The 11173-nt window shown below is 41.8% G+C and overlaps 1 protein-coding gene and 1 long non-coding RNA gene across 3 annotated transcripts; one reads left to right on the top strand and one right to left on the bottom strand.

Annotated features, from left to right (window-relative positions):
• Nucleotides 1–1168: 1168 nt before the first annotated feature.
• On the top strand, nucleotides 1169–7221 carry brms1 (BRMS1 transcriptional repressor and anoikis regulator). Its single transcript, XM_086284302.1, has 11 exons — nucleotides 1169–1293; nucleotides 2034–2122; nucleotides 3734–3968; nucleotides 4084–4174; nucleotides 4280–4407; nucleotides 5410–5489; nucleotides 5599–5695; nucleotides 5826–5915; nucleotides 6640–6704; nucleotides 6834–6873; nucleotides 6955–7221. The coding sequence occupies exons 3-11, from the start codon at nucleotides 3746–3748 to the stop codon at nucleotides 6960–6962; spliced, it is 822 nt and encodes a 273-aa protein (XP_086140428.1). The 5' UTR covers nucleotides 1169–1293; nucleotides 2034–2122; nucleotides 3734–3745; the 3' UTR covers nucleotides 6963–7221.
• A 1718-nt stretch (nucleotides 7222–8939) lies between these two features.
• On the bottom strand, nucleotides 8940–11167 carry LOC147335958 (uncharacterized). 2 transcript variants are annotated; one of them, XR_015128619.1, is made up of 2 exons: nucleotides 10080–11167; nucleotides 8940–9781 (listed from the first exon to the last, which is right to left on the bottom strand). It is a non-coding gene; the product is annotated as an uncharacterized LOC147335958 (long non-coding RNA). The 2 variants fall into 2 exon arrangements; XR_015128618.1 differs by having other exon boundaries at nucleotides 8940–9610.
• Between the last annotated feature and the right edge of the window lie 6 nt (nucleotides 11168–11173).

Raw genomic sequence — 11173 nt, 5'->3', positions numbered from 1 at the left:
CTGCCTCACTTTGATGCCATCTTGTGGTTACTTGGTATAACAGCTACATCGTCCACCTGCTGAGAAGGTGAGGATGTCTGGGGATACCTGCAGGAATACCATCATACTTGGAGGATGGTTAATATAAGTTAAGTGAACGAGTGCATCATGCCATTCATAACTTTTCACCAAAGGTTCAGGGAACAACGAGAGCAATGAACAGAACAGGATAAATGATTTGATGTTTTAAACATTGCAAGGACGTTAGGACAGACGTTTAGTTCACGGCTCCAACATTACCCCACCAGCAAAAAAAGGAGAACTTTGGGGAAGAAATTGGGATCCTTCTCCTATGTATGGGGTTTAATTACACCATCACACCCCTGAATTACAGCGTCTTACAAATGCAAACCCAGCCTATTTGACCACACTACCATAATTAAGTATAGGGGTGCCAGAGCAGCTGCACAGTGCTGGCAGTGGAAGAGCAATTGAAAAAGAATAACAAATGGATCGTACAGTACTGCGCCCTGTACACACTATGCTAAGCTACATGTCTATAAGTATTTTATAATTAAATATTTGTCTTAGATCTCGGACTTTAAATTGTATTATCAGATTTGCGCCTCGTGAATGAAAATAAGTTCAATTATAAACCGCATTTTTAGAATCATATATGTAAAATTTTGATTATTTTTTATTTTGTTTTATATTTTAAAAAGCAATTTTCTCCAGTTGTAGCATTAGGTTTTTATATTATATTATATTATATTATATTATATTATATTATATTATATTATATTAAAGCAAAGTCTTAGGTCAAACAGCTCCAAATCCTTGTTGCAAACAACGGGTATGCTGAATTCTATAGTATTCATGAAGAAATATGTTTGTCTTCCTTAAGTGTCCTCTTTAAATAATTACATCTATCTTCATGAAGTTGTACCAAAACACCTTATATCACCGAGACAATGTGTTTCTCACTATTATACGCACTCGCAGTGGGTTATAAGCCATCTTTCTCGCCCAAAGATAAACATTTCTTCATTTTGTGAATAATAAGGAAGACAAACTGGATTATAATTGGCTTACTGGATCTGGTTGCGTATTTCTGATTGGACAAGAGACCTTCGGGTTGATCGCTGCTATTGGACAGTTTAGTGCCCGGTCTCCGCGCTCATTGGCTGAACTTCCGGGCTTCAGAGTCCGGCAAAGTGTGGAACTAAAGAAGACTGGGACGAAGAGGAAGTACTTTTTAAAATGGAAATACAGTAAATCATACTTGAACTTTTCGCAGCGGAACAACAGGACGCGGTGAGCGAGCTTTTCTCTTGACTGTCACATTTATGGAAAGAAGGGTTATTTGTTTACAAACAGCATCGCCTACATCTGTGGACGGATAACGTTATTTGTTAATCCGTACGCTGTAGGAAGGTAGGGTCAGTATGGAAGCCCCTCCGGCGATGCTTCACTGAGTTTGATGGTTGTTTTTCTTCTACGAACCGGCACACACTCTAAGAGAAAACACTTGGCCATTAAATAAGATGAGTATTCGGACAATGTGATGAACAGGCAGTCATTCCGTCGCTGCGGGGTTTCAATTGTTAGCTAGTGTTGCACTTGACTTGTCCGTGGTGTAGTTCCCGCTAATTTTAAAAGAAAATGCAACAAAGGCGTCTCTGTTATTTTGAGGGGAATTACAATTAATTTCGCGTTCAATACAATAGGTTTCAGGCTAATTTGGGCATTTTATTTTACTCTATGCACCGCCGTAGCTGTTATAACGTACACGGTTTTACTTTGACATCCCGGAAGCTAAAAGATAAAGTTAGACCGATTGAGATGGGACTTCCGGTAAGGTAACAAATAAGACCCCCATTAATTGTTGAAGCCAAATTGTGGAGCAACTTTAAAGTGATATTTCAGTTATAAACTTTTTTCTGAAGGTCTGTTTTATGAGGGATAAGCAAGACTGCGTTATTTTAGCTTGTTGTTGCCTGTATGTCTGTGAGGCCGGTCATGTCATTTCCGGTGTTGTGTTGTGTTTTTTGCAGTTCACTTGCAGGTTATGGAGGCCATACAGTAGCTCGGGGGTCCCACGTCCTCAGTCTGCTGTTAAACCTTATTCCACTCCGTCTACTGAGTAAGCAAAATTTCACTGTTATTAATCCACGGGCAGGTCTTAGTTTTAACAGCACAATGTTTTGCCTTGTTTTATTTTTTACAGACTGTAAAATATGAAATCTGACCCCTGACAATTTATGTTATTTTCAGATGTATTCGTTGTTGTAAACATCCCAGTCAGTGTTTTATATTTTTGAGTTTAATGTTGTTGGGACATTAATTGTGTGCTTATGCAGCTTTTTACATATAATTTATAACATAATTGAATTGTCCACCATATTTTCTGGACAAAAATATGTTTTTGAAGTGTGATTCTTTATAAAGTCTATATTTAGGATGTGCCCTTTGGAGTTGTGTGTAGCGTAAGTCAAGAATAATTCAAACACGGATGTCAATGAAATAAAGTTTAACAGACACTTTGGTAATATATCATTATTACTATTTTCATTATTATTATTTACTTATTTATACAACTTTTTTAGAAAAATTATATATGCACCCAACAAGTAAGACTTAGCTTACATGAAGCATAATTTTCTGGGTTAAATTGCAGTACTTGTAAACGAGCTGGTATTTATAGTGGCTTTCAGCTCAATTAATTTTCTACTGCAAGTCTCATTCATCCAATCACACACACACATTCATACAGTACTTTTCTCTAGCGACTTTCCAATTGGTAGACAACCCGCTCTGCCACCTGAGCCACAGCTGCCCCCATCTACCTGAATGTTTGTTTGTTATGCCGCTTAACACTGACCTATGAATTATTCAAGAAAATTAACCTAACTCAGTTGATGAACCAGTGGTGTGTCTACACATAACAGGAAGCAGGCAAATTTGAATTTTGTTTTGGCTCAAACTGCCTTTATCTTCGAGAGAGGTACAACACCGAGTATGCAGCTGTCTATAAAGCACAGTGGAAATGCAAACACAAAAAGTAGCTTCAGATTTTCAACATTATCCCAATTTTAAAAAATGTAGCTAAAAGACCTCCAACAAAGCACAATATGCAAGAAAACTGTTCCAGCTAAATGTAGAAATAACAGACTTGTTTCATCACTTGAGGCAAAAACACATCATCGAGTACACCCAGGCTACAAAGGAGGAGATACTAGCAGCTGGTGGTGTGTGACCCAAATGTAAGCAAATGACTCCACCGAGCGCAGCTGGAGCACTCGCTGGTCGCACTCCACATGACAGGAAGAGCAAACTGTGGATGGAAATTACAGATGCAGCTACATGTGGCAGAGAAGGGTTTTAAGCAACAGGTTAAAAACTTTGGCCCAACGTACAACATCGCAGGCTGAATGTATTCTTTCATTTTATTATGTGACAATACTGTGCTATATTGTTGAGGCCATATTGCCCACCTCTTCTGCTAATGCAGTACAAACATATCTGGATAGAATTGGCTGTGTTGAGGAATAAATGTGGTCATACTAAATATTTACTTTCAAGCTTGTTAGAATTGTATAAATTCGATTTTTGCACATTTTTTTAAATAAATCGTTGCATCTATGGGCTCTGGGCTCAAGTTAAACTGCTCTGATGCCAAACTGCATTGCACCTGAATGCTTTAACACAAACAGTCTTTAGTTTTATGTGATATTTTTATTAATGCCGAACATAGTTTCCGGCTTCCATGCCCGCCCAACCCCCTGTGAAGGAGCCGGAGGAGGAGATGGAGGCAGAGGGTGAGTCGCAGCTCCCCGAGGCCAACGGAGAGGTGGAAGAACCCAGAGAGAATGAAGGAACAAGAGGGGGAGGAGCCGAGGAGACCATGGAGGAAAGTACGGAGGAGAGGGAGACCGACTTGGAAGATAGTGACGAGGAGGAAGAGGAGGAAGAGGAAGAAGAGAGCTCAGGTAAAAAAAAAAAAAAAAACTCAAAATGCTCCACTAACGTTTATACTGCTTATATAAAAAGAGAGACGCAATGTAATCGACGCCACCTTTTCTTTTTTCTCTTTGTCCTATGTAGAGATGGATGATGAAGACTGCGAGAGGAGAAGAGGAGAATGTCTGGATGAGATGATGGATCTGGAGAAACAATTCCAGGAGCTGAAAGAAAAGTAATTTTTGAAGCAGGGGGAAAAAGGGATTCAACACTTTATCCTTCTCTTTTTTCGATGCCTGAGCCGCCTGTTGTTGAGGCTGATTTCACCGTGTGATTGCAGGTTGTTTCGGGAACGGCTAAACCAGGTGAAAGTCAAGCTGGACGAGGTGCTGACGGGAAAGGCCGGCGAATACAGAGAACCGCTGGCTGCACTACAGAACAGCATGCAGATACGGACACAAGTGGCTGGTACAGAAAAATAAATAGAAAAATAAATAAATAAAATCCTAATCAAGTCCAATACCACTGTAGTGCAAACAACCTTGGCTGCCATTTGTCTGTAGTGAGTGTAGGCTGTCAGGATGCTGTTTACCTAACGATATAACTGACGATATAATTGTGGAAATTGGCCGACATATCCTCAGCATAACCATGTATAATATCCACAAAACTTGAAAAGAGGTTAAAACACACACACACACACACACAACACGGTAATATTATGTTGAAGCACAGTACGTATCACTCCGCGAGGCTAGCAGTAGTGATACGGCCCAGCCCTAAGTAGAGCTAACATTTGTGGACTCGGACACTTGGCGAATAAACTTTCATACAGTGTGATGTGTGATTTTTATAGCAGACTCGAGCCTAACCTTAGATGGCATGATGTTAGTGTCTAATGTCTAATCTGCTGATAATAAGGAATTGCACCAACATCGGGAATAATCAAGAGTGTTTATGCTAGTTTTCATGTGTTTGTGAGTCCTGACTTCCTTTGTGTTCTCACTTTTTTGGTGAAGGCGACACCTGCTCAGATGAAAAAACAGACATTATTCTTGAGTCTGAAGCCATGAATGACACAAAGCTCGTTCCTGTGGATTTTTAGTGGATTTTCATCATTTTAAGTTTTGGATCAGTTCCAGCATCAATTTGTTGGAAGACTTAATTTCACACAAATCAGTGTATATTTATGAGTAATTAATTTTTCCTATTAAATAACCTAAAAAAACAACAACTGACCGTACCTTTAAATCAATAAGGAAAAAGTGTGATGCCTCAAGGTAGTTGTTTACCCAGAATGCATTTCTGGTTCAGGGTCCTATTAAATATTTAGATTGTTTTGGACCCTCCAAATGCAGCACTTACTTATAGAGCATTGCTAATGTGTGTTTAACCAAACAGTAATGGAGTAGCAGTGCACATAATGCCAGTATGACCTCCTCAGACACCTTTGGCTGTCTCTTTGTGCAGGAGTGTACAGGGAGCTGTGTCTGCAGGTCATCAAACACAAGCATGAATGTGAAGTGCAAGGAGCGAGGCAGCACCTGGAGGTAGCGCGCACGTGCACTCTCAACCGCATTCTGCTTTCCTACTGGAGACTTAATATTCTCAACTAAAAGAGAACTAACGCGCTTGTTTGTATCTACACGTGTTTTACAGAGTGAGCGAACGCTGCTGTTTGACGCCATGAAGGGCGAGCTACTGGAAAAGATAAGGAGGCTGGAGGAGGACAGGCAGAATATAGACCTCACCTCAGGTACGTGTCAATCGCAAAGCTGTTACGTACACATAAAGTACGCAAAGGTTATAAAACTGAAGTACTGAGTGAAAGTGTTCAAAACAATTCATTTTAGTGGAGTTGTATAAGGTGGATTCTGTCTGTCCAGAGTGGAGCGATGAGCTGAGGGGCAAGAAGTGCAAAAGAAAGAACCTGCTGGGTCGATCTGAGAAGAAAAAGAAAGTAGCTTTGGTTTCAGGTAAGCACCACGTGTGAGGAGCCTCACCAGCGCTGATGTGTACATATACAGATGAGGAGATGAGCTCCCGTCTTATTGTTTAAGTGCTGCTAAACAGAGCAATATATGTTTTTAACATAGTTTTCCATAGCTAGTTTTTACCCAGATTTACTTTTCACATAGAAATTTCACGAGAACTATTATTACTTTATTATTATCTGTTTGTTGTTGTGCTGGAAGCCAAAGCAAAGACTCAGTTTTGCTGCAGACTGCTTGAGGTTTTGCTTCCACTTTGATGAGATTCCCAGTTCCAGACACAGAAGCATCCCCACAGCATAATACTTCCACCACCATGCTTCACTGTGGGGACGGGGTTCTTTGGGTTGTACTTCCTGTTTCCGCCAAAGTGCAGACATTTTTATATGGTGTGTAAATTGGAAGTTAACCCTTTATTACACAATTAAAACATATCGTCGCAGAGCAGTGGTCTGTGCTATAGCTTGATGAAAAGGTCATTTACTTGCAAGCCATTTTTGTCAGATATTTCCATTGGAAATCCTACAGAAGGCAAGAACACAACAACTACGATCAAAAGGCAGAATCATAGTTATTATTATTGGTTATATATCATTTTATATATTGTTTTTAAATTAAGCTTAGATTCAATTAGTTTCCAGAGTGTGTTTTCTTGTTTCTGTTTAGTTTTCAGTCTCAGTCTCTCAATATGACTGCCTCTGTCTCACAGGGCCTTTCATCGTCTACATGCTGAGAGACATCGACATCCTTGAAGACTGGACTGCTATCAAGAAGGTCAGAAATCACTTGTAAAAGTTCCCTTTGACTTCCCAGATTCTTCAGCTGTCAGTCGATAAAGATGCAGCTTCAGGGTGTGTACACCAGCCTGCGTCCGATCGTGTAAACAGCGTCTCTGTTTTTCAGGCGAAAGCAGCTCTGTCGCCACTAAAAAAGAAAGTTGAAAGTAAGTCTGCTCCAATCGTCTTTTATTAACGCAGCAAACTGAAAAGGTTTGGTCTCTAAACGATCCTGTTTTGTCTTTCAGAGCGGTGATGAAAGGCGGCTCTGTGCAACAGCGACACCAAACTTGACACACACTCACGTTCCCAGCTATTTCCAGTTCAGGTTTTGTCTCGTTGAAGCCCAGCAGACTGTTGAGTTGTTTTTCTGCGCTTTTGATCCCACCTGCCTACCACCCTACTGCTTGTTTGTTATCTATTGCTATTTAAAAGACGTTCTTAACGATATGACAACCATGTATTTATAGAATGATTTATAATGCTGATTGAAAATCTAATCTTTTAGCACACAACCTTTTTGTCTGTCTTTTTTTTGTGTGTCTGTCGGTGTGAGTCAGAATCACTGAGACATACTCGGCTGTCTTGGATATGTTTGATCATATTGTGTTGTTGCAGTTGTGTGTTGTCTTGCACAAAAGTTGCTGACTGCCTGGAAGCTGGTGGGAGAGGAAGGAAAAGAAGCTTCTGATAAGCAATGTTCACATTGGACACCCAGCGACTGTGCAGAAAACACGCGTATCTGATCAAATGACATGAAACTCACTATCATCACGTGTTAATTACACCAATTAACAAATTCTAAGAGTTCATGAGCAGGACCGAATACACAGGCTGAACCATGTTTTCAGCCATCCTGACCACCGGCACATCTTTACACCATAGAAAAGGTGGCTAAGCAAACTTAAAAACGTCCAGCAGGTGGCAGAATTTATCTTTATTTTTAAAAATCTGATCAGGATCGTGACTGATTGTGAAATAAATAAATAAACTGGTTCTTATGCAGGTGGAAAATCAACATGTTTGAATGTTTCTGCTGAGCATCACCACAGGTGAGCAATTTATGTGAATGAATGCTGGGCAGCCCAGTGTGCATGAGGTTGGATTAATGCAGCTTTAAAATGTCCTCAGTTTGTTTTTGGGGGGGTTTGGAGGAGAAGCAGCAGGAACAGTGGAGAGTCAGCTACAGGTCACTGAAATGGCAGCTCCTGTGGAGGGAGACAGAAGGTTAACTAGCCACAAAACGCACTCAAAGACCAACGGCCTCCTCTCAGACCGCTACTTGCTCCTGCGTGTTCTGGGTTCAGTCTCTCTGGAAATAAAGGATCTTTTGATCTGTAATTACAAGAAGTGCAACTAAAAATAATGTTCAGATTAGTTTCAGCTGATCTTTAGGGCACCAGAGGAAATAAAAGGTGGTGACAGTGAGAAAGCTCACGATGGTGTGGTTGGGGGCAGCAGCCTAAGCAAAAAAGCCCAGAGCTCCCTCTCTGCCTCCGGGTCAGCTGAGACATCTCTCCGGGGTGTCCTGGGTCTATGACCCGACCTGAAGCACCTCAACTCAACTAGTGAATTTTAAAGCGAATACACAAGAAAATCATAAGTTCAAATCATAAATAGCTGGCACATGTAAATGTGCATCGCTTTGAGAAGTCAGTAAGGTGATAGTGAGCTAAAGCATGAGAGAGGTGGCAGGAACCCAGGCTGACCAGGTAAATATGTCCACATTTGAAACAAATACCCAAAACCCTGTTATAAAACGAAACATCTACCAACAAAGAAGAATCTGAGGAGTCAAATATTCACATCCTGGTCTGTGTACAGATCTTTAAAACTATGTCAAAAACATTTCACCTATAAAGAAAATTTATCTTTCCTCAGTTTTCTGTCGATTCAATACAGACAAAATAATGTTACATAAACTTTCTAAGAAATCGAACTAACATGCTCGTCCATACGTTGTTCCTACTCGTGTCCCTTTGCCTGATCGCAGTCTCTAGATCGAGGGTGTCACAGTGTACTGATGTGAAGTACAACTGGTGCCGGGCTTCATATTCACCTCTGCCCACTGAAATAGGACCATTTCAAATGATCTTTGCTGAAGGTGTGCCGTTCTTTGTCTTCACTCTCAGTCTAATTAACCTAACCTGCACATTTATATGCAGGTTAGTAGATCAAAGAGTTTGCATGAAGCTGAAAAAAACGCTCTAAAGGAGACATGTGGAGACCAGTGTGTGTGGGAATCATTTATTTGATGTGAGAGGAGTGAAGTTCAATTATGTGTTTACAAGGTAAAGACAGAGCTGTAGATAATGACAAAGTGCTTTCCCCCTCTTTCACTAAACTCCAGGTTAAAATCTTTCTTTGTCCTCTGGATTACATTTTTAAGGGTAGCTGTCATAAACATGGGTCTGCTTGAAGTTATACTCTCGGGTTTGTGGGAGATGGATTCAAGTTCCATCTCATTCCTTCATTTTTCCCTTCATTGTCTTGCTGATCCTTTTATCTCTCTCCTTCTTTCTTTTGTCAGACCTTCCTTCCTTTATCTAAGCTGCTGATCGGTTACTTTAAATGGGATGTTGCATCACAGTTCATGACTTCAGCATCTTCCACCTTCCCTCGTTTTTCTCACAGCTGCTTGCTGAGTTTACGCGCCTGCCTCTCCCTTGCTTCAAAGGCAGCCTTGGTGTCTTTCAGCTCTTCCAGCTGCCGGCGGATTAGAGCCATGTCGAGCTGGGTGGCCTCGCACTGCTCCCTCAGGGCGGCCGACTCCGTCCTCAGCTGCGCGGCGGCGACGGAGAGCTGCTCGCTGCGTTCACGGCACTGCATCTGCATCCTCTTGGCGTCAGTGAGGAGGGACTCCACGCTCACCGCCACCGAATCGCACTGGTCGCGAGACATGTCCTGAGCGGGGATAGAGGGATGGATGGAGGTCAGGGGTCAAACCTGAATGGATCTGAGTGACGGTAAAGCTGGCGGTTGAAGGGCTCGCTCCTATTTAAATCTGAGATTTAAGGACTCAGCTCTGTTTTACAGATTTTGTGCCGTCTGATTTGGCAGGGGGCTGGAGCTTTCCTGCCAAAAACACAGATAAAGTGAATCAATAGCTGGCTGTTAAAAGTCCAGCACAGATCAACAGGTTTAAAACAGAACATTTGATCTGTGGAAAGTGAAGTAGCTTAAAGAGGCTTATCATGGCTTAGCCTGCAGTGTCCACTGCTCCTCTCTATGTTTCTCTTTTATCCTTACCCATCTCCAAAACTCGTGCCACTGTTTTGCTCTTTACAAAAACACTGATTTCTAAAATCACAGGTTGTTTTTTCTAATTAGCAGCCAAAGAGTAACAGCAAAGCAACATGTGACGATGTCTTACCACAGACTCCAAAATCAGCTTTATCTCGACCCTTGTGGTTTTCTTCTGAGACTCAGGTTGCAGGCAGGGCTCGCCGTCCTCCAGGGTGCTCTATCCTTCGCTCTTTTTTTGCTGTCAATTACAGATACTTTAAAGAAACCTCCAGCAGACCCTGCTATAGGTGCAGATGGTGGAAGTGGCTGTAGAAGCTCGTTTAACAGGACCACTGGTGATTCTTTTTCCCCTTTGAAATGCCAGTACGCTCTTCACGTCCTTCAGTTTCTGACCTGTGTCCGTCTCTCCAGTGTCTTCCTCCTCTCTTCAGTGAGGATTAGCTGTTACGTCAGGCTCAAGTAAGGTCAGGCAATCCAGAGATTAGATAGTTCAGGGTGACGTGTTGTAAGAGCAGCTCATTGGGTCTATTTTGATCAGGGAAGGGGAAAGTAGCTCATTTAGACGCTCAGCCTGGAATATCAGTTCAAGTTATGCTTTAGTCGGCTGTTGCAAGTCACCAGGAATGATTAGTTTGAGCAGTATTGATAGAATAATGCACTTTTTTAAGGTTTGTATAAAACTAGCTTTTTCAGACAATAAATATTCCCCACAGTGGTCTTAAATGTATGTTTCAGGTCTCTTCTGGATGACTGCCCAGTTTTGTTTTGACACTGATCGAACACAGCCGAGACTTTTCACTGGACCGCTGCTTTACAGAGCCGCTAGCTAGAAATCTTGGAAATGGTTTTGCAGACTTTTAAAATCTGACAGCCGGCTTATGAATCTGCGGGTAGCAACAACCAGGCTGTAGGTTGTACACAGAAACACAAAAACACTATAAACATATCCCTGATAGTGAGAACAGGCGAGATCATTGGAGCCTCTCTTCCCTCCATCACAGACACCGATCACACCGGCTGCATCTGGAAAGCCACCAGCGTCGTAGAGGACCCCACACACCCCTCACACACACTCTTCACCCTGCTGCCAAGAGATACTGGAGCATCCGGGCCAGACTGTGAAAGTTTGTTTCCCCCAAGCCGTCAAACTCCTCTTGTGTTGATTTTCTGTGACATGTAGCACCATGATCTTGGAGGAGCGCTGTCTCGCTTCACTGTGTA

This window comes from Aulonocara sp. 'chitande type north' Nkhata Bay, linkage group LG3 (genome assembly GCF_057382095.1).
Source record: "Aulonocara sp. 'chitande type north' Nkhata Bay isolate Kocher_YH1m ecotype deep benthic linkage group LG3, A_spYH_male_GT1.1, whole genome shotgun sequence".
Classification (NCBI taxonomy): Eukaryota; Metazoa; Chordata; class Actinopteri; order Cichliformes; family Cichlidae; genus Aulonocara; species Aulonocara sp. 'chitande type north' Nkhata Bay.
This window is presented reverse-complemented; position numbering and strand designations above follow the sequence as displayed.